This window comes from Musa acuminata, chromosome BXJ2-6 (genome assembly GCF_036884655.1).
Source record: "Musa acuminata AAA Group cultivar baxijiao chromosome BXJ2-6, Cavendish_Baxijiao_AAA, whole genome shotgun sequence".
Classification (NCBI taxonomy): Eukaryota; Viridiplantae; Streptophyta; class Magnoliopsida; order Zingiberales; family Musaceae; genus Musa; species Musa acuminata.
The window spans coordinates 9241921-9269216 of NC_088343.1; the positions used below are offsets into that span (position 1 = coordinate 9241921).

General features: G+C 39.8%; 3 protein-coding genes and 1 pseudogene across 5 annotated transcripts; 2 read left to right on the plus strand and 2 right to left on the minus strand.

The window, feature by feature from the left end:
* Positions 1–652: 652 nt before the first annotated feature.
* LOC103988338 (pectinesterase-like) lies at positions 653–2712 on the plus strand. The gene is made up of 3 exons (XM_018827594.2): positions 653–1676; positions 1766–1926; positions 2015–2712. Exons 1-3 carry the CDS (start codon positions 775–777, stop codon positions 2710–2712), a joined length of 1761 nt encoding a protein of 586 aa, XP_018683139.2. The 5' UTR covers positions 653–774.
* A 170-nt stretch (positions 2713–2882) lies between these two features.
* Positions 2883–8084, minus strand: LOC103988339 (proteasome subunit alpha type-5-like; annotated as a pseudogene).
* Positions 8085–9460: 1376 nt separating this feature from the next.
* Positions 9461–22559, minus strand: LOC103987499 (1-phosphatidylinositol-3-phosphate 5-kinase FAB1B-like). 3 transcript variants are annotated; one of them, XM_018827595.2, is made up of 12 exons: positions 22173–22559; positions 21013–22010; positions 18268–18999; positions 17471–17624; positions 17022–17366; positions 15330–16217; positions 14912–15243; positions 14700–14823; positions 14437–14595; positions 12823–14346; positions 10652–10918; positions 9461–10056 (listed from the first exon to the last, which is right to left on the minus strand). In XM_018827595.2, exons 2-12 carry the CDS (start codon positions 21606–21608, stop codon positions 9727–9729), a joined length of 5451 nt encoding a protein of 1816 aa, XP_018683140.2. In that variant the 5' UTR covers positions 21609–22010; positions 22173–22559; the 3' UTR covers positions 9461–9726. The 3 variants fall into 3 exon arrangements, 2 of the variants coding, with proteins under 2 accessions (XP_018683140.2, XP_064968328.1); XR_671900.3 differs by lacking the exon at positions 9461–10056 and adding an exon at positions 11377–11532 and having other exon boundaries at positions 10779–10918; positions 21013–22559; XM_065112256.1 differs by lacking the exon at positions 15330–16217 and having other exon boundaries at positions 21013–22559.
* A 2187-nt stretch (positions 22560–24746) lies between these two features.
* LOC135613471 (ethylene-responsive transcription factor 1-like) lies at positions 24747–26804 on the plus strand. The gene is made up of 3 exons (XM_065110501.1): positions 24747–25070; positions 25403–26269; positions 26369–26804. Exons 1-2 carry the CDS (start codon positions 24818–24820, stop codon positions 26260–26262), a joined length of 1113 nt encoding a protein of 370 aa, XP_064966573.1. The 5' UTR covers positions 24747–24817; the 3' UTR covers positions 26263–26269; positions 26369–26804.
* The last annotated feature ends 492 nt before the right edge of the window (positions 26805–27296 follow it).

The window sequence follows — 27296 nt, forward strand, 5'->3', positions numbered from 1 at the left end:
GGTCTGTCGCGACTCCGGTTCGAGACAACCCCATCGAATCGCGCCGCACTGTACTTACCGGATTGCCCAAATCCGGATTTGATCCGATCCAGACCCAGACCCAAACCCAACACGTAAAGGATAAAATATGCATCAGTTTCTAATGATATATGTATGTACATTACACGTTATGGGAATAACATGTATCTGTTATCTTCTTCTTGATCATGTACTCGCATCGCACCAAATCCAAGAAGTCGACTCGCTCTTATCTCACTCTCAATCGCAAATCAAAATTCCCCTCTGTGCAATTGATTTACAACATCTATTACCTTATTTAGATCCGGATTAGTTCAACTCGATGGCCATAAAGAGGCCACCACCATCAGGCTTGGATGAATGAGCGGATGGCTATCTTTCTCTTGGTCTTCCAAATTACTAAATAGTACCTCAATGATAAATTTAAGTGATATGATAAGGTTACAATGGGGAAGGACATAAATGTCATTTTGAGAAGAGAAAGGGTGTTTTTGTGATCGCTTGCAAAGTCAACAGCACCGGAAGGTATTGGCGGTCAATGCAACGGTAATAACGCCCACCACACGTTCCTCCCTCCATTTTTAGACAGGTCTCGATGGCTATAACATGGCGAGAGGAAGCTGTCGAAGAATTCGAAGCCTCGAAGCCTTTCACGGGCCTCCTTCCTCAGAAGGAGAAGAAGAAACCCAAGAGTTCTTATCTCGATCCCTTTCTCTCTCCAGGCAGAGGGAAGGAGGAGGAGGAGCCTCCTCAACCATGTCGAACTTGTACGACGCCCAGCACTCGGAAAGCCGGAACCATGACCGCAAGGAGCGTCGGATGAAGCTCGTGCTCGCCGGTGCCTCCGCCTCCCTGCTGCTTCTTCTCGTGGTGGGCGCCGTCGCCACCAGCAACTACGAAGACAGCGGCAACTCCAACCTCAACACCCGGGCGATGCACTCATCGTCCAAGTCGGTGAAGATGATCTGCTCCTCCACCGACTACCAGCGGGCATGCGAGTCAAGCATGTCGAAGGTCGTCACCTCCGACACCTCCGACCCCAAGGTGCTGCTAAAGGCGGCTGTCACCGTGGTGCTCGACGAGGTAAGCAAGGCCTTCGCGCACTCCAAGCTGCTCAAGAGCAACGACAGCCGGGTGCGCGGGGCGGTGGAGGACTGCCAGCAGCTGTATGAAAACTCCAAGGCGGAGATCAACGCCACGCTGCAGAGCATCGTGGCCAGCGGCATCGACCACCTGCCGAGCCGGTCGCACGACATGCGCACATGGCTCAGCGCGGTGATGACGTACCAGCAGACGTGCATCGACGGCTTTCCCGAGGGGGAGGTGAAGACGAAGATGCACGAGGCGATGAAGAGCAGCAAGGAGCTGACGAGCAACGCGCTCGCCATGATCGGTCACGCGTCCAGTTTCCTGTCGCTGATCAACCTCCCCGGGTCGAACCGCCGCCTCCTGTCGGCATCGGAGGAGCATGAGGCGGTGACGTCGGGCCTGAAGAAGAACGGCTACCCCTCGTGGGTCGGGGAAGACGACCGGCGGATGCTCAAGGAACACTTAAGGGTCAAGCTCACGCCGAACGTGACGGTGGCCAAGGATGGGAGTGGGAAGTACAAGACCATTTCCGAGGCCCTCGCTGCAATGCCCAAAAAACACAAAGGCAGGCAAGTCTACTGACTAACTAGTATGTGCTTATAATGCCGATGCCACAGACATTGGGCGATCCATCATCGATTGTTGTTTGGTCGAACAGGTACGTGATCTACATCAAAGCAGGGGTCTACGAGGAAACAGTGAATGTGACGAAGAAGATGGCCAACGTGACGATGTATGGCGATGGCTCCACCAGGACGATCGTCACGGGAAGCAGGAATTATATTGATGGGACGAGGACTTTTCAGACCGCAACATTTGGTAAGCAAGAAGAAGACGTTTCGTGCTCCTGATGCTTCGATGCAGCATGCAATATTGCTGCTCTGACTCGCTCGCCTTCTTGGTGCAGTGGCGATGGGCGACAGGTTCGTGGCCATGGCGATGGGGTTCCGCAACACGGCCGGCGCAGCGAAGCACCAGGCGGTGGCGCTGCGGGTGGTGTCGGACCGATCCGTGTTCGTCAACTGCCGGATGGAGGCGTACCAGGACACCCTCTACGCCCACACCAACCGGCAATTCTACCGTGGCTGCGTCATCGCCGGCACCGTCGATTTCATCTTCGGGGACGCCTCCGCCGTCTTCCAGAACTGCCTCCTCGTCGTCCGCCGCCCCCTCCCCAACCAGCAGAACATCATCACCGCCCAGGGCCGGCTCAACCGCCGCGAGACCACCGGGTTCGTCCTCCACCAGTGCCGCATCAAGGCCGACAACCGTCTCAATGACGCCTCCCTCCCTCCCATCCGGAGCTACCTGGCCCGGCCGTGGAAGGAGTTCTCCAGGACCATCATCATGGAGTCGCAGATCGACGGGTTCATCCACGCCGAGGGCTACATGCCGTGGGAAGGCGACTTCGCCCTCAGCACACTCTACTACGGCGAGTACAACAACGACGGCCCCGGCGCCAACGCCAGCGGCCGTGTGACGTGGCCTGGCGTCCATGTGATCAAGAAGGAGGAAGCCGAGAGGTACACCGTCGAGAACTTCATACAAGGCTCGAGCTGGATTCCGGCGACGGGGTCGCTGGTTCGCCTGGGCCTGCGCTCCTGAGCTCTCAATCGTCGCCGACGCAAGAAGCTTCACTTGAGACGCTGCAGGCTGCGCATGGCATTCTGAGATGGTGTAATTTTGATAAAGGCAAAAAGCTAAAAAAAGAGCGTCAAATTGTTTGAGGTTGGATGGTTTTAAATCTTATAACAAATATCAAATGACATAGAGCTGATTTAAATCTAATGAAATCACATTGATTTCAATTGGAGTTAGGTGCAAATGTTTGAATCCTGTGACTCTCAGCACGATTAATTTCAAGAAAACTACACATCAAAGTGCTATAGAAAATCTTGCGAAATGGAGAGGAAAATGAATGAGGAAGAGTACAAGTACAAGCATTATAGGCGGGCAATGACAGCTTCGACCTCAGTAGGTGTGTAAAGGTGATAAGTTGGGGCAACCCTTGCGATTTCAAGGTTATTTGGAGTCATCTGCACAAGCAAATTATCTTGATCAGTAAGGTTTCGATGCATAACAAGTATGAAGAAGATAGCTAGTAAACCTTTTCCTCCATGACTTGCTTCAAGATGGAAAGGGCTATGGTTTCAGCTTCTTGAAGGGTTAAGTCCTCCACAAATAGTGATATCAGCAACTATCTTCCATCATTAAGTACATTTTAGAACCCAACGGTGCACAAAAAATTGCATGAGATACTTAACCAGAACTAATGAAACCAAAACGAAGACAAAAATTTAGAAGGATATGCTTACTGATACCTTGTTGTATTGCTCTTGAAGAGAGCTATCCGCTCCTTCAGATCCTGAGCCTATTGCTTTTGCACTGCATTGCCAGAATGTGCCTGATGGATCTGTATAATACCTGCAATTTATTGCATGCAAGTCTCACAATACGTGTATAGCCAACAAGGAACCCTGGGTACAATAGCCGTGGAAGTGCAATTACCTGTAGAAGGCAGAATCTTCCTATTTGGGAAGGAACAGCACCGAACCAAGGCAAGTAATACCATCACTCGTGCCCCTCGATAAGTCGTATGTCACATGCATAACAAGTATGAAGAAGATAGCTAGTAAACCTTTTCCTCCATGACTTGCTTCAAGATGGAAAGGGCTATGGTTTCAGCTTCTTGAAGGGTTAAGTCTTCCACAAATAGTGATATCAGCAACTATCTTCCATCATTAAGTACATTTTAGAACCCAACGGTGCACAAAAAATTGCATGAGATACTTAACCAGAACTAATGAAACCAAAACGAAGACAAAAATTTAGAAGGATATGCTTACTGAAACCTTGTTGTATTGCTCTTGAAGAGAGCTATCCGCTCCTTCAGATCCTGAGCCTATTGCTTTTGCACTGCATTGCCAGAATGTGCCTGATGGATCTGTATAATACCTGCAATTTATTGCATGCAAGTCTCACAATACGTGTATAGCCAACAAGGAACCCTGGGTACAATAGCCGTGGAAGTGCAATTACCTGTAGAAGGCAGAATCTTCCTATTTGGGAAGGAACAGCACCGAACCAAGGCAAGTAATACCATCACTCGTGCCCCTCGATAAGTCGTATGTCACATGCATAACCATAGTTGGTATGAAAATGTTATTATTTCACGAAGAACTTAGTCTCTCATTTTATTTCCAAAATAAAGTCTCTCAAAGTTATCTCAGGTTTAGGTTCAAGTCAACTTTATTAGAAGGAATCAAATAATCCTATGTCCATTTGAAAGGTTTCCTATTTCATTAGAGACTGAAATCCATGATGCCTCCAGGAAAACTAACACATCGATTCGATGCTATCTAGTCGGGTTGCAAAAGATTTGAACAGGGATGAAATCATGGTTGATCCATATCAGATGCAAGATCTGAAAGATTGTCTGTGTTAAGCATCAAGTTATGATTAGAGAAATAAATAATAATAGTCCTAGTTCATTATCATAAGTCATAATTGTCTTCACCAGATACTCAAGTGTAATCATATGAATTTCATTTTAGAATAAATCAGCTCCTGATGCTAACTAATTACTTATAATCATCATGATATGTTCTAAAAACTATTAATAAAATTATATTACACTTTGTCAAATATAGTATCTTATATTTGAAATACTCCTGTGTTTATATCATACTGTGTCACGACTCGATCCAATGAGAGATGATTGACTCATTAGCTTCAAGAGAAGCAAGGCAGGATACAATTGTAATTAGTATACTAAATTGCAAGGGCCAAGGAAAAGCTATAGTAGCAAATAGCGACTATAGATAGAAATAGAGAACTTGCTTTCAGAACAGGTTCCATTGTAGGTTACTCAAAGTCCATAATAAGGGAAGAAGCAAGATAGGCATTGATCATCATTCAGTTGCTTTGGCACCTGCATAAGAAAAACTACATAGGCAAAGTATGATACACGATAAACAAAAAAGAATCACAAATTTTCAAACACAAATAACTCTTAAATGATTGATAGACATACTGAAAAGTTAAAATGTAAGTAAACTGCAACACTTACTAAAATAAGTCTATTATTAGATAGCATACAGAAGCAAACTGTTAAGACTTTAAAAGATATATCACACAGGACAGTTTCATTTTGATCGTACTCATGAAAAATTTAGGTAATAAATCCTCAGCAAATAGTGGGTATACTTACAAGCTGGGTCCATTCTCATCATGACCAGCAATCAGAAGAGATACCCCAAAAGGTTGTGACTGCACCAAAGTTGACTATTTAGAAACTCTCATATTATCAATCAAAAGTTTGATGTTTAACATTACAATCAAGTATCTACTAATCTGCAAGACTGAATATGCTGCAGAAACAAGTTTGCAAGTACACAGTCTGCTCTCTAAACGTCTGTCAATACTTCCTATGTTCAACAATCCTACACAGACCACTACAGACAATTAACTTTTCGTGATGATACCTAGAATCCCAATAGAGACTGCACGTGAACTGAGAAAACCAGCAAATGTGAACCAAACTGGAGTCCTAAGTTTGGTTATGTCCGGTCCAGTTATTGCATAAATAGGTTCAGTTTCAATTCTGACTATTTTAAAAAAATACAACCAGTTCGGTTTCAGTATTGCGGGCCAAAGTACCATATAGACTGAAGTCAACAGAATCATATCTGCCCTTGTATGTTTTCATTTGCATGGTTCTCAAAAGATTTGGCATGGTGATGACAGCATAATGGATGCATCAGAAAGTTTTTGAAGGGATCCTTTATGTGTACAAGGACTATTAATTGTCTGAGATGAGACAGCTTGTAAAGCCACTAAAGTCTCTCTCCATCTCTATATATTTCATCTCTGAGCCTGTTCAAGGAAAAAAAAGCACCCGATAACACAAACTGTAGCTTTGGTTTGGTGAGCAAAATTAAACCAAATACAAACCTAAAGACCAGTTAATCACAAAAAACGCTTTTGATCTTCTCATTGCTTTTTTGCTAATTTATGCAGCTCTAATCAGCATCCCAAAATTAAAGTTACACAAGACTGAACAAAAAAATAATACTATCACAGTAACCATCATTGTTCCAGGAAATAATCTATTGAACATGCAGATACGGTCATCAACCACCTTGTGTGAGGCTATGTAGCTTCAGCGGGTGGTATTTTCATATGCTTAATATGGGCTCCCATATGGACCCACAAGATATATAAGATTGCATATGTTTTGTTTATGCTTGCTCATTGATACTCCTCCAATAATACATGATCCATGATAATATACCATCAATTGCATTCACATGCTTCTTAAATGAGTTTAATATTCTTCATCTGATCTTAACAAATGCTCAGCTATTGATTATTTATACTCGATAATGCATCCTTTTTTCCTACTCGATTGCATTCGACTTCCAATATTTTAATACAAACCACACATACACAAAAGCTAATTAAGAAGTCACATGATACACAAAAGTTATATGATGCATAAATAAGCACATAGTTCATGAAAGCTATATGCTACCTTGATTAACCACAGAAGAAGCAGCTCTTGACATTGATAATAAGATTTATATTAGATTAGCACAGATTACTTTGATGGAGTTTCTAAAGAGTCTCCACTACGGAGATTTCTTAACAGGCATTCTTAAGTCAAAGGCAATCCTTCACGGATATATGCCAACCAAAATTTCTTCATGTTCATAAACAAAAACCACAATAAAAAGGACATAATTTGCACTCCACAATCCACATCAATACTGCCAGAAATTAATTGGTAGGAAGGGTTAATGATGCCAACCATGGACTCTTCATATCCTTCACCAAATCGAAGAGCAAGGCCACATAGCGCTTGGGTGGTGGATTCAACAGTCATTGGCTCCCCATAGGAAAACCTGTGATTCTGATGAATAACTAATTCAATAAGTATCAGCTGCATCAACCTAAATGTCATCAAACAAAAATAGAAGAGACCTAAGTTTCAACACGAGCATGTTCTACAAGTGTTCGTGCATCAGCTATCAGGCCACTCATTGCACAACCTATGTGTTCATCAATCTCCATAATCTTCTCCACACTGCTTGGTTCCTTCAAAACCAAAACAGAGTCAGCGTTGAGAGATGAGGTAGCAGCTAAAATGATACAAACAGTGTTACTGAAATTAGTCTAAAAGCATCTGTGATTTGGCAAGAATGTACAGCTCATACAAAAAGACAATATTTCGGTAATCAAGAATAACAAAACTTGTGCATATTGAGAAGCCACACTAAGATAACTCTATCGAGGAACATGTAAAAAAAGGGAATGCAATTCAAATCTTTTTCAAGAAAGAAAGTTAAAGAATGCCGAAAAACCAAGAAGAATCCAAACCCTAATCACACAAACAACCATTAGCAAAGATAAATTTTTGGACTCCATAATGGAACCCTCGAAAGAAAAGGGAAGGTTCAACGAGCAAACCAGCAAGGGCGAGGTCACGCGCTTCTCAACGGCGAGCACGACGCCTTCGTTCGTCCTCAGCCCAATGGCAGTCGAACCCAGCTGCCACCAGAAGCCAAACCCATTCATCACCAGAACAAAGATTCAACAACCATCCGGTTTCGAGATCCCAAAGAGAACAAAAAAGGAAGGAAAAAAAAGAGGGACAGGGAGAGAAGCGAAATCCGACCTTGATGGCCTCGATGGCGTACTCCACCTGGAACAGCCTCCCCTCGGGGGAGAAGGTATTGACGCCTCGATCGTACTCGGTCCTTCGATCAAGAACCCAACGAGTGAAGCAATGAACGACCCATCCGACTCATCAGTGGTGAGCGAAAGAAATCGCCCGAAAAATGAGGGAGGCAGAGGGAGCTCACCTAGTGAGGAACATCTTCAGTGTACTCTTCGGATCCGCCGCGGCGGGGCTACAAAGCTCTCGATGTGCTCCTCTAACATGGCTTCCCCGCGAGCAAGCAAGCAGAACACATTTCTCAAGCAAGCACATCGTCGCACGTGATATGCACGTGCGTATTGGAAGTGAAGTTATCCCTTTTTTTTTTTTGGAAAAAGGCATGAAATTTAATTTTCTTTTATTTAGATAAATGAGTTATCCTTTCATCTCAAATTAAAAAGCTTCTACCATTTTAAATTCTCATATATTGAATAAATCACATTTAAGTAATTAAGGAAGATTATTTATAAGAAAATTCAAGAAATTTAATATTTATAAAAATACTATATATTTAAAATTATAATGCTTATGCTAATTTTTAAAAGAAAAAAATTGAAGAAATAAGTTATTGGTTAATAACTTTGCTTTATTTTGATAATGTAATTTATTTATTTTTTTTGTGTGAATCTATAAAGTTTTATTTATATTATATTATTTGGTCTACGTATTATTATCTAAAAATAATCAAGTTATTAATGATCGGACGAAATCAAGAAATAACTCGTTACGTGCAAAATTATAGAACGACGATATTAAAATTCTTTTTCTGCTTTTTACAGTTTGGTGTTTCAGTGATCTGTACCGATCAGGTTGTCGCACGAGTTGATGGATCTGCAACATTTGCTGACCCCTGAATCAGGCTCATTGGTGGAAACATCATGGCAAATGCTTCTGCAACAAGGTTCTTTCAAGATGATCAATCTTTCTCTTGCTATGCATTTCATCATCTCAGGTTTGTTGCCCTTCGCAAGGAATGGAGAAAACATTTCTAGAGTTGCAAGTTCTCCATGTTTCGCAGAAGCTGAATCAAGATTTCAGATTTCTTCTGATGGTGTTGCGGATTAAAAGATGGATCAGTGAAATATCTATCTTTGTTATGTTGCTTGGTTATTAGCCCACCAGCAGCGATTGAGTTATTACTTTCCTATCTATTACAGAAACCTCCCGTACTATAAACCTTGGAATCATGAGAGGATCATTCCGTGTTTGATTCGTTGTGTGGCAATGCATGCTTGCCAACAAATGTTGTCGGAAACTTTTGGTATCAGCACTTTTGTGTTTGCTGTATTGTTGAGCTTGAACAACCAAGGCTGAAGTGAGAAGAATTGGAGAAAAAGGAGAGAAGCATATCGAATGCCATGAAAGCAATCAGATTTCAAGGAAACCAGGAAATATCATCTTCTTAAATCACACCATTCACACAAGGCCAAAGAAATTGTTTTCCATGCCCCTGCTGCTTTCGAATACCGATCCTCATGCCAGATAAAAACACCATTTTTCACAATCCTGGCGCATAGAATGGTGATCATGATTCAAGGATGATGAATAGCGATACAGAGTGTAAAGATCAGAAGTTACAAACACTTGGAAAGAATGCAACTCACTGGCAAAGAGTTAGCATCTGCCGGCAGTCTGTTATAAGGTATGACCTCAATCAACTGTTTTTATTGAAGCCAAACAGGTTCCTCCTCTACAAATACATGTCCGAGCATGCACAATTCAGCTAAATACTAAGCTAAATTTGTGGCATATGATATGACTAGCCCTCTCTATATTGTGGAAATCACAAATGTTTAAAGGAATATGAATGGCGATGTGAGACCTATGATTATAAAGGACCAGAAAAAGAATTATGATACTGTAAGAAGGAAAACTGTTGTTTACATACATCTTAAATGAACCTAATTTCCTTCTGTTGTGGCTCCCTGCTGGTTTTCTTGGCTGATTTCAGCGTCCGGCTTGTTAGGGATACCGGTAGGTGGTGACCACTGTTCAGGAACAACAAGAAAGTATGCAGACATTGCTTTTCTGAACCGCTTTTTGTATTGTTTTGGAGAAATTACAGTAGGAGAGACATTCTTTGGCCCACCCAATATTCCTGAAGCTTTCACCCAAGTCTCCAGGTGCTTGTCCCATGTATATTGCCTCATAAAATCGATAATGCCCAGCACTAGTTCGTGCTTCTCTTCGTCGACACCCACCAGCAAAGAGTAATCCATGACATCAATGGACTGTAACGGCATTGATGATATAGAGTGTTAGACATGAATCACATATGTAGTTTTAAACAGAAAACACTATTGGAGATACTCCAGTCTACCAAAATGCACAATTAGTTTCAAAGCAACAAACTTGGCTCATTTAGGTGACTCAGAAAGATCAACTACAAAAAATATCAGGAAGAAGGAGAGTCGATGGAAGGGATGTATGGATCTTAAGAATAGCACCGGAAACAAATCCATATCGAAGTATGAGGGGAAAAAGAAAAAAAACAATTTACTAATGATAAGAAACTTAACAAGTGGAAAGCTATAGCATTATAGAGCAGATCCATAAAAGAAATAATAAAAAATGAGCTAAAAGAAATATTAGCATAGAATATCCATCTTCACTAAGAGAGACAACAATGTTTTTTAATAGGTGAACTTGTGTTCAAACAGTGTGTGCTACTGCTCATATACATGTATATTATTTATGCAAAACTGAAGAAGATGCAGATAAACATTAGATATGTACCAAAACTCCCCCATTCAAGAACTTAAAAAGTGACTAATTAGCCAATGGCACATTGCCTCATCGATTAAAGAGGTAAATTCTTTTGCTTACCGCCAGAAATGATGTATCATTCCAAACAGCTCTCTCTAACAACCTCTTTGCCTTGTTCCCCACAAAAATTGGAGATGTCGGCATTGCCTCAATCAAATTCTGGTCAAGAAGAACTTTGTTGTTACCACTTGAGTCTGGATTATAACGTGATCTTGAAGACCCTTTTAGGTCATACAGCCTTGTAATGTTCCTTCGAAACAGCAGATTCTCCATAACCAGCACATCCATCCTTATATCTTTTCCACCCTTAAGGTTCTTAGAGGTAACCTATAATATAAGATTTAGCTAAAACATCAGTATTTTCACAAGCCAGCCAAAGTATGATAATCAGAAAAACAGAAACAAGAAAAATTAATTAACACTTTGGTGTGTGTCACAAACCCAAAAATGGAAACAAATTATCATATTTTCTTAAAAGATGATCTTACTTGTGGTCATTTCATTTACAAATCAATAATTCAAGTGTCAGTGACTTCAAAGTTCTTGATAAGTTTCTCTATACCACTCTAGATACTACCATGATAAAGATAGTGCATCTATCTTAGCATCACTTTAGATAGATGGTGCACATGATATAACTATCTGTTTCAAAATGGATTGTATATTTCTTAAACAGTTCTCATGTTTTAACGAGTATCTTTAATCTGTGTGCTCCATCCAGATCGGATCACAAATGCAAGATTCAAAATGTAATATCGCTATGGTCAACTTTGAACAGCTTTTACCTTAATGCTCCTTTGTGTAAGAGGATTCACCAGTCTTGTCAGTTCCACTCCAAAAACAAGACTCTCTCTAAAATTTCATTACTTGTTTCATTTTCGTCTGCCTCTTAACTTCACTCTTTTCACTAATGTATCGATAAGTTCCACAAAATTGTCATCCTGCCAGTTTGTAGGATAAACAAAATCAGAAAAAATGAATACGGATCTATATTGACACAACAGAAGAAAGCTAGTTACTCTCTTTACAGTTAACAGGCAGAAGAAATGGTGGGTTTCAAATTCCTGCTGATCAACCTCACCAACTCTCTCTTAATCCAATATTCCTGGTCAAAGAAATCTCTTCCAGAGAAATTAACAATTAACTTGGGTACTCGCTTCAAATGGAAATCATTAATAGGTGCCTTCACTGGTCCACCCCAATGGGTACAGGGACTACAGTTTGCAGGGTGTCTCCCAACTTTGAAACCCTTCTAAATTTACGTGCAAAACATCAGTCTATGCAAAAAACAATTTTGCCTTCCTATTAGGAACTTAACTAATACTTAACAATTAACATGATCACAACACAAACATTGAGTCTCAAATATGATTATAATAAGTTTACTCTTATTTGTGTTGGGTTTCTGCACTTTAGTTTCTGTGTCTTTTAAATATTGGACATCTTGGCCCTTTGACCAATCATAGTATCATGCGTCTAATTCTTGCAACACTTTCTATGGCCTCTGTCGTACACTGATGAGATCTAATTCAGAGTGTTGAAGTTAGTACTTGAAACCAACCAAAGAGGTACACAAATTTGTATTGAAAACCTAAAAGTGAATCTTTTAGGATATTCTTATGGTAGAATGTGAAGTATAAATCTTGAGTTCAAAGGGAACTTGGAAAAAGAAGGCAAAAATTTTTAGTTCGTTGGATTCAAAGGGAACTTGGAATTCTGAAAAGGTGAAAACGCTGAAGAATTTAACTGACTGGTGAATATAAGAGACTCTCATGAAAAATACTTAAAAGATATGATACAAAACAAATAAAAAACTTGGGGAAAAAGAAAAAAAAAATGTGATGAGTACAACGGTCCGGTCCTAGGTTATTTTAGTCAGCCTAACCTCTTGATGGATAAAAAATCAACAGAAGGAATTCCACCCATATAGTAGTAATTCATGTCACAACTGCATAAATGTTGGCTTCAAAAGTTCAACATGTTACTAGAAAATATTCCCCATAATTTTCAAATAACAAAATTTAAGATGGTCCATCTTTATATATTTTTCTTTCTCCATTTTACAGACTCAAGTCCCAGCATAATCTCAAATGTATAAAGGCAGAAACATTATAAAATGCCAGCATATATCAAGTATGCATAGAGAAATGTAGAAAACAAAGAAAGCCTGATAAAGAAAACACACCATGAGAATATTGATCAAAATTAGATATGTCAGAGAAGATCGATACCTGATAAATACCAAGGATCTTTGCCAAGGATGTTGGGCTACCTGTGGCTATGGACTCTGAATAATACTTAAAATACTCTGGGGCAAACTTGATAAATGATTCTAATTCTGTTTTCGTAACCTGTTTTACTATGAACCTGTCATCCAATGATTTTGCAAAAAATACATTACTTTTGCCACCCTGTGCTCCCCATTTCTTACAACGACTGAGAGACCTTATGAAATCAAGCTCAGAAGGGCAGCAAGCTCTTCTTAGAGCATCAAAGCATTTTGCATAATAACAAGTAACAGTGTATTTTACTTTCCCAAATGGACCTTCATCCGTAAAAGAAACTCTGACATGCATTGTTTTATCTAAAACCAGGGAACCCCTGCTACCAGACAATGATAAAATATTATCCTCAGTTGACCCAAAACTTTTAAAAGGATCAGAAAAGGTTTCATCAAAGGACTGAGATAAGAAATTCCCTGCATCATAGAGTGGTAATGAAGGTGAAGAGTCCGTACCATCTCTAATTCTGTCCCGCTCGTCTGATAATTGAACATGATATTCAGGAGAGACAAGTGCAAAGGAAATGATACTGGTTGGTTCATCATCGTAAATTGGAATGACAGTATCATTTAAGCCAACAGGAAGAAGAAACCTTGCCCCACCCTGACGCTCCAACTCCCTTAAAAAGATACGGAAGACAGAACTGTACTCATTGAGATCACTAAATCTTGGACTGTTTACCCAGTTTTTGTTAATAGTACGATAAATATTTACAAAAGGAATTCCAATCCGGGCTGAGAAGTCCTCTGCACTGTCTCCTAACTTACTTAGTAGTATGGAAGTAAATGATTGTGTTATGTCAGCTCCAGCACATTCTTCTGAACCCTCAGAAATTGGCATTGCAACTGAGTTTTCCATTGGAACTATCAGATCTTGAATCATTACATCAGCCAGGGCAGTGCCACTGTCACCGATCCACCTTGCATCAAACGTGTCAGATAAATTTGTCAAAACTGGAAACTGTCCATCTGAAAGGGTTCTACGCCCTACTAAACCAGATTCCAAAAGAATTGAACTTTCAGTGGCACTTATGCTGGTATAAAGAGAGGTTTGGTTTTGTTTCTCTTGCATTGAGTCCATTTCTACATCTCTTATTTTCTGACCTAACTCGTCACTATCATGATGACCAAAGAGCCCCTCTGGATTGTTAGCAGTTTGAGTCCCTTGCTCGAAGAGCTCATCAGTTTTAAATTCTACTGGAGCAGCATTTGAACACTGGGAATCTTTTTGTGGCTTTAATGCTAGATTCAAATCTTTGATCTTTTCGACAGTGCAGTGCTTTTCTTTCTCTCTTGTCAAGAAACTGTTACAAATCCCCTTGGGACAATTATCTAATTCTGCAGCAAATAACAGTCGTTGATCCCATAAATATGAATGGAAGATTAACTGCCTTCTTAACTTATTAACCTCAAGAATATCAATGACTGGTTCTCCTTTCCTCACCTCCTTCTTTAATACTTTATGTAGAACATCCTAAATGAGCCAATGACCCAGAACAAATGTAAAATTTGAACAACTCAACCAATGAAAAAACAAAAAACTACAATAAAGAAGCTATATTACCTCAAACTCAGCTTTCTCAGTTTGCAGAAAATCTTGAAGTTCAACGATGTGATGTCTGAATTCTGGGACTTCCATGCTACCATTTTGAATCATTGTTTCTTTAAATTGGCATAAATCACTATGTATTTCCCTAAATAAATTTTCAGCCCTCTCAGCCACCTAGACATGGATGAAGTTTTGTAACTACATATATAATCTTCATCCCAAAATCTTCATCAACAAACTAAGCGAAAAGAACTCGGTGTTTTTCTATTGCTACAAACCTCATTTGCTTCTTTAGATATCCATTCCTGGTGCTGATAATTAAAATCAACTTTTGGAGGTGGCAGGTAAACAGAGTGCACATTGATTGATGCATACCGGAAGCAAGCAACCATTCTACCAAACCTGTTTATGCACACAGTAAAATCAGAAAACAAGGAGACACTAAAGTTTTAATCCAATAGACAGACACAAGGGATCAAGAAAGAGGAACCCATAAAAGCGAAGGCAGTCTCTATGAAGTGAGTGCCCGCAGCTAGCAACTCTACTTGCAGCAGCATGGTTTGAAAAGCTAAGCTCCAGAAATTTTCCAAAAGATAAACCCCATGCAGCATCAGACATCACAACTCTACGAGTTGCTGGAGGGAAGCCATTATTACGACGACACATTAAGCACCTATGCCACATCCAGATTTTTCCATCCCTTTCTCCTGGCAGGAGAATCTCTGGAAACTTTCTAACAGATATTGTCAGACTGCCATATCGATGAGTGTAACAATGAACATGAGCTTCTGATGGCATATCACATGAACGACACCTATAATTCTGACAAGGAGAGAAAATACTGTCAACCATAGAAGGGCAAAATGTGGTTAAAGAAACCCATAATGAAATGAGAGACAAAAAAACACCTCATCAAATAGATGATCTCGTAGAAATCTTCCCAAAGGTTTGTCAAAATTACCATAATACTTTATGCGAAAGAGTTGGGAACGCTCACAAACAGTCCCTTTCCACACACAGCGGGTTGAAAGCGAAACCAAAATGCTCAGATGATCAGAAGGAGAAAGTGCAAATTCTTCCTTCAGTAGCGTGTAGTCATGCAATTCATCAGCAAATTGTTGTGAAGTTTCTGGATTAGAGGAGGTAATCTGCTTTTCTAACATACAACTGCTCTCAGTTTGGGCATCCTTAGGTATAGCAGCACAATTTTCTGCTTGATCAGGAAGAGGAGAACCATGTCGAACTGCCTGATCATCAATTATGTATGATATTGCCTCATGACAATCTCCAAAGAACACTATACTTTTGTCCTTTGTGGTACGAGATTGAGGTGAATAATTTGAGACATTACCCAAAGTCGAGAAATAAGGTAAAGAGGCCCCACTTGATGCTTCTAAAAGATGATCAGCAGAGATAGGACTTAACATGGAGGCAAAATCTTCAACTCTGGAGTTGTGGCCTTTAAAGGAACATGGTGATGCTTCCAATACCATCTTTCTGGACTCTATGGATGTTGTGACAGGATATGTTGTGTTGGGTCTTTGAACACTGACACTACCATGTGGCTCACCAGCAGTAGGGAACCCAGGAACCAAGGAGATGGATCCGTCGATGCTAGAAGTTTTATCTGGCAATGCAACAGTTATTGGAGTCTTTAAAGGAAGTTCAGGTAGAAAAGCGCCTTCATCTGCTAGAAAAGATGTTTCGAGAGCCAAATGGTAGGCTGCAAAAACTCCATACTGGACTACAGGTTTCACTTTCTTCAGTTCATCAACACTAGCACCTTTAAGTAAAACCTAGTTGAACGAAGAAAAAAAAACGAGATTCATAAACCTTCAGCTGAAGTTTCAATGCGCCAAATGTTCTAATATGAATTACTTGAACACAATATTTGTCTCAATTAGTTCAAACTCAACGAGTTACAGAAAATCCATGTCAAGTGCAATACGTTAGCAAGACAAATATTCTGATGTGAAAGGATGAAACTAAAACCAACATTGCATTTGGCCTAAAAACAAAGTTCAGCTGTCAGTAGAAGTTCATTTAATACTTGTCAAAGTTATCTAAAAGATGATAGATTGCACATTTTTGTCCTTTGGACAGGCCTTGTCAAACAGAAAAGGGTGTCCCAATGGACAAGACTCTCTCCAACGCGGGTGGAAAAGATGTACAATCATCAAGTGAATCCTACTTTGCAACTCAGTTAATGAAAATCTCGCTTCCCCATAATTCCAGTGCAAATATATCATGGTGATCATAAAAGATAAAACAGAAAAGATTACTGAAGGGTCACATAAAATCATGCAAAGTGAGAAAGAGTGAATAATTTAAGTTCAGGACCCAAAATATATTTAAATTCATAAACAAATAGCTGAAATTGCAATTGCAGTCCCCAGCAAGATAGTTTGCCCAATTGTCTTATTCACCATCAGGAAAATGCTATCCCAAGACCACCTAAACAAAAATTACCCAAATGCTCGAAAGATCTCCAAAACTTAACTGGAGATAACATAACCAGCGCACATGTTCTACAACATCAACATAACCCAAAAATATGTATGTAACAGGAATAGAATTTCTTGAATGTAATTGTCACTTACAGTGCAACCCAAAGGCTTTGGGCACCCTTCAAAAAACATCAAGTTTTTTAGCATTTTCTTCCCTCCTTGTGCTGCAGTAGTATGATCCTCACGATACTTCTCCACATGAAACAAATCACAGTGTCCAAGCATTGGAGACGATAGGTGGTCAATGGAAGGGACTATATGAGCCCCAGTGCAGCGGGTAATACGTTCCAAAAGAGGTCTTTTGATATTCAAAACCAACGAGATGTCTTTTGCTAGAAGGTAATCTTGGGCAAAACGAGATACTGATTTCTCTACCAAAAGGACATTAGGTTGGTGAGCAGCAATCTTTGCAACAGCCATTTTCAAATGATCCATTTCCTGGATAAACCATCTAACTTCAAAATGCGAAATGAGCCTCGTGCATATTCACCAAAAAATAAAATAAAATCAAACTCAGAGTCTCACATGAATGTATAACTCACCTGCTGCAGCAAAGTATCAAAACTTGACAGCGTATTTGTTACTCGTTGGTATTCAAGAGCTCCTCCAAGAATTAGAAAGCGTGGTTTCTCTATTTTTGATTTCATACGTCGATGTGCCACATTCTTCTTACAAACAACTCCTCTTACCACCTTGCTAAAAGAATAGGCAGTAAAGTTCAGCAAACATACTAAGCATATCAACTCGGTAAGATGTTAGTTGTTGGTGTGATTATATGAAGTGATTTGAACTCCTATATACATTAGCAAGGACAAGACAAGAAAGAGATGGCAGAAACTGTGTTACTATAACTTGTGCAGGTTAAAAAGGAGAACACACAGAATCCAGCGAGTTGTTAACACCTTGCCAAAAGACTAGACAAAAAAGTACAGCAAACATACTAAGCATATCAACTCAGTAAGATGTTAATTGTTGGTATGCTTATATGAAGTGACTTGAACTCCTATATATATTAGCAAGGACAAGACAAGAAAGAGAAGGTAGAAACCGTGTTAGTATAACTTGTGTATGTTGAAAGGAACACACAAAAGCCAGAGAGTTGATAAAACCACAATAACCAATAGCAGATATATGTATGTATATATATATATATATGTATGTATATATATATATATGTATGTATATATATATATATATATATATGTATGTATATATATATATATATATGTATGTATATATATATATATATATATATATGTATGTATGTATATATATATATATATATGTATGTATATATATAAGGCCAAATAAAGTTAAAAGACTAAAAAATACTATTCACCTTTCACTGCGATGTCCACAAGCCAGGCACTTGACTTTTACGTACCCACCAGGATCCATTCCTCCATCATTGCTAGTGTCTGGCTTAAGGAAATTTGCTGCTTCCCATGACAAGAATGTAACAATGTCCAACCAACTTCCCCTGTCATCTTCACCAGCTGAAAGATTTTCAACCTGTAGAAGTTGAGCTATCAACACCTTGAAATGTCCATCAACAATGTTCTTCATTGCTTTCTTATGCTCCTCAATTGATCTGTCCCTAGTCCGGAAATCACCACTGCCAAAGCCATTTGATGAATGATCATAATTCCACTCTCCTGTTGGGCTATCCTCATCCTCGTCATCATCAATCAGAATGGATTCTCTTTCATCTTCTTCATCTTCTGGGTCAGGAGGAAGCCAGAGTAGTCCATTATTCTCAAAGTCCACAGGCTCTGCATCTGCATTTTCTATCTCATATATGGAAGGAGAAGCATTACATTCATAGCTACAATCAGGTTCATTTTCTTCATCCATCTTATCAGCATCTACAGTAGCATGGAGTTGTGTGTTGTGTGCTGGGGAGCAGACGTTTTCCAAATTGATATCAACTTCGGCTGGAATCATTTTATTTGAATAGCAATCCTGATCCACTCCATTAAATTCATCTTGACCACCATAGTCATCATAATGCTGGAAATGTTGTGTTTCTGAATCATGCAACCCCCCATATTCATAATCATCATCATCACTCCTGCAAACCCACAACAGGACTTCATTAATGCTGATATCACTTTAACCTCATAATTAGATTTAACACCGAGTCTTACTTCTGGTAAATGGACTACCAACTATCAGGAATGCATCTTATAGTAAAAGAATGAATCTGTTTAAAGAACATTATAGAATTTTACAGGTCCTTCAAACACTCAGCATGAAGCCAATACATAGTCAACAAAATAATGTCATGTTGAGATTCTTGAACTATAGTGAAGGAAAGTCAAGGAGGAAAAGTCAATGCTAGAATAACTAGATCTAGTTAATTTAAAAAAAAAAACCTTTGAATAAAATGAAGTAACAGTAAGACACACCAAAAAAGTAGTGAAGTTAACACTCAAGTAAAATGCAAGATGAAAATATGCAAATTATTAAGAAGTTTGAATACCAAAAAAAAAATAGTTGTCATTTGGAAAAGCAATCTTTCACAACATCATTATGTATTTCAAGCTTTTGACCATTTATAGATATAAGCTACAAAGTTATTCAGTAACGCTCCACTTGAAATCTGATTGATTTTTTTTTACCGTCTATTAACCCAACATTAACTCTCAACTTGATTTCATATTCCTCCCCAAAGGAAACGAGGCACATTCTAAGTCTATATTGGGAACAAAAGGCAAAAAAAAAAAGTCAACCCAAATTCCTTTATATTTGCGATGAACTTAGATATGAATTGGTTTGATCATATTTTTATCTTTGAACATCTTATCTTTATTGTACTTTGCAAAAAAAGAAATTGATATTTCACGGGGTTTGCAAATATCATAAGTTGCCATGTGGAAGCATCTCTTTTGTTCCGACTTATCTAGATTGTCTATGGAAAAGAAAAAAGGGGAAGTCAAAATAAAAGTTTGAAAGAAGACAGATCTGGACTAGATTGAAGAATTCTATTTATTAAATATTCCATCCAACAAGCTTGATCAAAGAATCTGCAAAAAAAGAAGCCTGTATCAATTATGTAAAAGAGGAAGATTGTCTATCAACTGATTCAATGCAAACTTGTGAGTAATAAAGAAATAGGATAGGTTGAAAAGCCTTGATTCAAGGGATGTAAATTTCATAATTATAATTTTCTTTTTTTCACTTTTCTCAACTTACATGAAATATGGGGGCAGGAAGAGTTGTAATCTGGATCATTGCAGACTGAATGAACAAAAACTCTTTTTTCCACAAGATGTCTAAGTGATGCATGGTGAAATTCATCTCCTCAAAGTGAGTTTAGAGAATTTGGAGCCTCAGATACTATCTATCTACTAGGTCCTTTCCAATAGTCTAATTGTTCTTCTCTTCCACAATTACTTAAGTCTCGAAATGCCTAGACTCATACAGTAGACCTGTTGTCTTATACTTTTGACTAGAAGAACTAACAAGGCTCCAAGTTGCTGAATGACTGATGTGACAAGAGTAGCAAACCATCAAAGACAAGTGGAACAACCTCAACTACCATCATGAGCTAGTCAGGAAGGATTGCATCAATGTCTCTTCCCTAAAATTTGGACCGATATAAGTTGTCCTATGTCACCATGCAGATAAGGAATTGCCTTGAGACATACAAGGCAAGTTGGCTGATATGAAAATCCATCTTTGTGATGATGATTAAAAGTCATGCAACCAAGGAACCACCTAAAAGTTGTTTGAACACGAAAATAACTTTCATATATGTAGAATGTTACAAGAAGCCTAATGCTGGCGAGAAAAAAATGACAAGATGAATATATATAGGCATGGTTCTCAAAAGAAAAATTGGAACTTCACTCCATCAGCAATGCACAGCCCACATTATATAAAAAAAATCATCACGATATAACCATTTCTCAACTGGCCTAAAGAGTAAAAACTATAAAATAGTTTAGCACGCATAAGTCAATGAACATATAACATCTTGCCATATATTTTCTCCCAGTAAATGATTTATTTTCTCCATGGCGGAAGATATAGCGTGTGCAAGTGCCATAAATCAGAGCAATTAAGTGAAAGACAAGGATACCTGTTCATAACATAGCCAAACCGATGACTACCAATCTCTACGGCGTCTATGCTCCTTGCAGATACATGCAGGTCTGGCTTATCTGAGCATGGCTCCAACAGAACAGATTGGCATGGATTAGGAGCAGGACCATAAGGAATAAGATGGTAAGGTCCTGACGAGTAAGATTCAACATTGAAGTTGCTGTTAATAGTCCCACTAGATTTGGTACTGACAATGCTTGTTGAGGAAAGAGCAGGACTGATGTACTGTTGAAATGCATTATCAGTTGATGATATCCTTTGATCCCATTGTTTGAAGCAAAAGTTACAAACCCGAATTCGCTCACGCTCACCTACCTCTTTAGTGCTCCTCAAATTATCAGATGTAGCAGGGATAAAATTTGCTGTGCACTTTCCACAGAAAATGCGTCCGCAATGTCGACAATGATGTCGACGGTTAAAAACCGTGAATTGTGCATCACACTCATAACATACCCTGCAACTATGGTCGGGCATCCAAAAGTTCCTTGACACATTTGGCGGTTCAGACCGCCGAGGGATCCAGGACTTCACGATGCTAACCAATTCAGAGAATGCATTGTCGGAATTTTCCATCGAGGATGATCTCTCTCCACCTCACTCATTCTGAATAATGCATATGCAGCCGATAAGCTTGTTGTCTTCCACTCCACAAACACTCAAGATCTGTTCCGCTCAAATTGTGCAACAAGCGATCCATGTTGTCTTCTCGAAGAAGGACCAAGACACAGCTTTTCTTGCATCCAGTGGACGCGCTTCCAACATGCTACATAGACAATCGGAGGATCATACACTACAAACATTAATCAAGCGGCAGCCCATCAAGGAGGAGGTAGAAGATCTCCCTCGCGATCGAAATGCCAGGACAATCGAGAACCAAACGTTTGAAGGAACGCAATCTCCTTCCATGCTACTCGATGTCCGGAATGCCACCTTTCCTAAAGCCAATCAAACAAAAAGGCCCTTCTTTTCCAGCGTCTGCACCCACAGCAGCAAATGCCACCTAAGCACCATCAGGACCCCCATCCCCGCCCCGGAATGCAGGATTCCCATGACAAACGGCGACAGATCGCATCGCTTCTCATCCAAATTCAAAAGAAATCGACGGAATCAAACAAAATGCCAGGGCAGACTCGATACCTCCGATGGCGCAGGGAATTCACAGCACGAGAGTCGCCCAGGATGCTTTGCCAAAGTCAAAGGCAATCCCGTCGACGGTGGGAATCGGTACGACACCAAGAAACCGAACCCAAAGTCGAGGGACGAAGATCAAGGAGGGGATCGTCAGGCGGCAGGAATCCCCCGGCATTAACTCCTTCGTTTCCGCCTCAAATTACTGCTTCGCGTCGAAATGGATCGAGAGATCGAAACTGCATTCGAAATAACCACAAGAAATCGAGAGGCGAAGTCTCCAACAACAACAACAACAACAAAAATTGGGACGAGAAAAGGGAATTAAGATGAAAAATGCGACTTTTGTCTGTTCAACGTCCGTTCCGCTTCTCACTCACTCCCCCCCACTCAGCTTTCTATCTTTCGTTCCATTTCGTTTAGAAGGCGTCGTTATTTTTCTTTTCTCTCTCTTCTCCACAGAAAATGGAGTTCTCCTTCACCGCCACGTTGCATAACTACCCACAGTTCTACCAGACTCGTGGTTGGATCGCACTGTGGGACATAATGCCAGTAAGAAAAGAGGAAATAACTCCTCGTTTTCTCCACGGAGAATGGAGCGCTGATTTACTTCCACGTTGACGTCCTACCGTCAAATCTACCAGTCTCATGATTGGATACAACGTAATATGTGGATGGGGCCAAAGTTTATGTCCAATCAAAAAGTCAGGTAGAGAACAACGAGTCATTGCGATCTTCGTAGAAACCGAGGCACATTAATGGACTACCCCGTCACCTGCCAGTCCCATAATTAGGGGAATGCGTAGGCGGGACCCAACTGTCAATCCAATCAAAGAGAAGGTAGGAAGAATTTGTCGTTTTCCTCAATTCCGTCCCTCTTTTTCTCGACGGTTACACACTGTCGGACACAGATAGGACCCAGTTGTTGATCCAATCAAACGGAAGGTAGGAAACAATGCGCTCGTCGTTAAGGATTACTAATTATCGACTTCCAACATAAAATGCTATTAAAACCAAAAAAAAGTTCTGATTCAAGTCTAATAAACATATGATCTTTCAATAACATCATAATTGAGTATATATATATATATATATATATTCACATTTTCATTACTTTTTATGTTTTATAAACACATTAAATATGAGTTATACTCATACAGATTAAATGAGTTTGTGAATTGGATTCACGATTCTTGCAGGTGGGGATGTGGGAACACCCAATGATGACATGGCATGCTCATCCCTGAGGCAGCAATGAACATGTCACGTGGGAAGTCTACCTTTGGTGGGGAGAGACTGTAATAGGAGGAAGAATATGCTCAACAAATCATAAATACATATATATATATAATGAATATTATCAAATTTAATTTTAAATATTTTGATCGATAATTTAGGTTAAACGAAGTTGATGGATCAATGAGCCTATTAGGTTCGGAAGAGAAAAAATATATGGATAAATTATAATGTCTCAATTAGTTTTACATCGAAAATGAATAGATTAACTTATAAAAATACGACGAGTGTGTTAGTATTTGGACCAATTAACCTATGGATAATGATAATAATAGAATATTTTTAGGTCCATTTAAATAGAGTTTAGTAATATATTTTAATGGTAATATACATTAACCACTTCCTAGGTTATAAATGGCCGTCATGGTTGAAATCGAGTGGATAATTACCAGGTTGCAGTCACCTCAGGAAACTTGTATGGTCCTATGCTATTACAATGATGTCTGCAAGTCAATGAAATGGTCAACAATTGAGGGTAGCATCTTCTTCTTCGTTCAAGTTAGAGAGCCAGCCAAAGCATGCCTTTTGACAGTGTGTCTGGTGATGGATTGAGGTGATAATATTTTTGCTGACTCTTCTTTATGATCAAAAGAAGTCACAAGATATTTGCACCCTAAACCCCATTGCCATCCTCCATCGAGATGACAATGTTCCATAGTGATGTATTTCTTCTTCGTCTATTCGGATCGCAAACGATACATATTGTTTTTACCATCGTAATAATGTTATTCCATGCGGTAAAAGAATCACTTGTGGTCACAAGATTTGTGTCCTTTTCGTAGGTTGCAAACTCCGATTGGTTTCCGTGAACTCGTCGTCGCCGGTGCACGCATGCAGCTCTACGACTAAATATATGAGACATGCCATCGTAAGAGGGAGAGAGGTGGGCACGAGTCTCAAAGATTCCCATCGTGTCCGTGTGATGCGGCGGCCTGTGATATCAAGCATGGTTAGGTGGATTCACCTTCTCTTATTCCCAATTATTTATTTCTTTTATCGGTCAAAATTTGACCCATCGATCCTAAATCGTATATTATTTTTTTTCTAATGAAAATAAATGAGTGAGATGAGATTTAAGCTCTTAAGAATCTTATGATGATGATAATAAGCCTGTGTTCAATATATTTAATTTATGGATTTAAGGATGAATTATCGTTAAATATTTTAAGGGGTAATATGTAATATTATAATTTTGGCCATTTATTTTATTCTTTTGATCCCCTCTCCACGTTAGGACTATAAAATGGGGACCTCTCGAGCTTCCCCTGTATGCAACGTGAGAAGGGAAGAGAAGAAGAAGAAGAAGAAGTAGGAATAAAGGAGGGATTTTTAGGTTTGGGAAGGAGGGGGTTTTAGAGATGTGTGGAGGCGCCATCATCTCCGACTTCATTCCGGCGTCGCGGCGAGTGACCGCGGAGCATCTGTGGGTGGGCCGCGAGAAGGGCGAGCTGAAGAAGGGGAGGCATTGGGATGACGACGACGACTTTGAGGCTGACTTCCGGGATTTCAACGACGAGGCCGAGGAGGACGAGTTCGATGGCGGCGAGACGGAGGCGGATGAGTTTGACGCCGTGCACTTTGGTTTTGGATCCAAAGCCCGCTTCACCCGAGGTAACTGAGAGCGAAATTTCAAGAAAGTGGTTGTTTTTCTTCTGTGATTAGGAATGGGTAGTGTTCGTAGCATTCCATGCTGAGATGAGGGTTTTATTCGTTGTGTAGGTATGGGGGATTGACTAAGAAAAGACGGGATCTTGCTTACCTTTTTCTTTCCAATGTGATGAATGATCGAAAGCAAACATTAAAAAAAAAAATCAGAAGCTGTGTCTTAGTGTTGTGTGTTTATCCAAAAAACGAACTTTGCAAGAAATGAGTGTTTCTTGATCTTACATTAGTATCACTGATGTTTCTCATAATAGCATTTCAAAGTTTTGCTTGGTTTGCAGAGGGCTCAGCTAAGTCTGTAAGGTTTGATGGATCTGCTGCTAAATCAGCCAAAAGAAAGAGAAAGAATCAATACAGAGGAATCCGCCAACGACCATGGGGCAAGTGGGCAGCTGAAATCAGGGATCCTCGCAAAGGAATTCGCGTCTGGCTTGGAACCTTCAATACTGCCGAAGAGGCTGCCAGAGGCTATGATGCTGAAGCCCGCCGGATTCGGGGTAGGAAAGCCAAGGTGAACTTCCCAACAGCAGCAACTGCATCATCATCGGGTTCAAGAAAATGCTCAACAAAGCCTACTGCTTCAGAAATTCCAGAAATAACTGCATTGGAAAAACTTGACTTCGATCAGACATCCAAGTACTGGAGTGACCAAGAGTCTGAATGTTCAAGGTTCATGATAGACAGGGAACTAACCAAGCCTGTTCACATGATGAATCCCCTTATCACAGTAAATTCTTCAGCACCTCCAGACGGAGCTTCTCTGAATTTTTATTCTGATGAGGGAAGTAATTCTTTTGGTTATACCGACTTTGTATGGGAGCTCGAGGCCAGGACCCCGGAGATCACATTGATTCTTGCTCCCACTGAACCTGATATATACGAAGATGGTGGTGCTCAGAAGAAACTGAAACATAATTGCTCTGTAGAGACCATGCCAGCTGAGAAAAATTCTGCAATTGAACTCTCTGAGGAGTTATATCCTTATGAACCATGCATGAAGTTTCTCCCTGCCCCTTACTTTGGGAGGAGCTCAGATGCCTCAATCGACATCCTATTTGGTGGTGAACTGGTGCAGGGTGGTGTGGATGTTCTGGACCTATGGAATTTTGATGGCTTGCCCATGGAGGCCAGTGCTTACTAAAATAAATGTAAGAATTACAATTATCTTAGTTAGGTTGTTGAACAATGCTAAGTGTATATCTTATTTTGGAAATAAGCCTTCCCTTACATGTTGTTTCCTTTCTCAGGAACCATGTTGATGAAGGATATGGAGGTTTGGAAACATTGGCTGGCTATCATGAATTCATTGTGATTTGTCTTGCAAAGGTGTCTTCAAGGATGGTTCTTATAATTGCCTAGTTAGGTGTTTCAATTTTTAGTTTTTGGACAAGCTTTTCATTCGATGATGAACAAATGCTTCTTGCAAGTTAACTCATGTTGCTATGAGCATGCTTGGTTTCTTTTGCTAGTCATGGCCAGAAATACTAGATCGGTTATGAGGTCATGGAGATGGCGGACACAAGGTTGCTGCAATTAAAGTGTATGGTCTATGATGAGAATTTGAAATAAATCTGGATATTAATGGCCATTGTTTCAAAACTTTTTGTGGTTAGTGAGAATTCAAACTCACTTATTAAAGGTCTACAGAGTTTGATTTCCTAATTATGTCCGTATTATTCCTTTGTTAGATCTGGTTGATCTTTGTTTGCGAATGACGGATAATGCTTGACGAAAGATGGTTTTCTAAAACCACATGCAATCTCATGTGTAGCAATTTAGGATTTGGTGGTCTTTGGCAATAGTTTAAATTAAATGTGCTGCTGATGCTGGTTTTGTCTGAATTTTCATCTTTTGCACTTGTTTGATTGGTTTTTGTTTTGCAATGACTGAAACAACAAAGAAAGCTGTATGGTTTTCAGATTCTTGAGTTTTGACCATGATGCAGGATCATCATCTTTTCATCCAGCCAAAACATCAAGTGATGCACACATGCATGCAAAACACAAGAGCTGGTTTTTCTTCTGACAGTTTTGGAACATCTACTGGTATACCAGAGAAACTCTGATGCTATGATGATGCACTTTGAGAGTTGTTTGAGCTATGTTGAAGACTCCATCCAATAGGGGGTTTTTGTTAAAGGCAAGTTGCAGTTGTTTACTGAAATAAATGTATGTG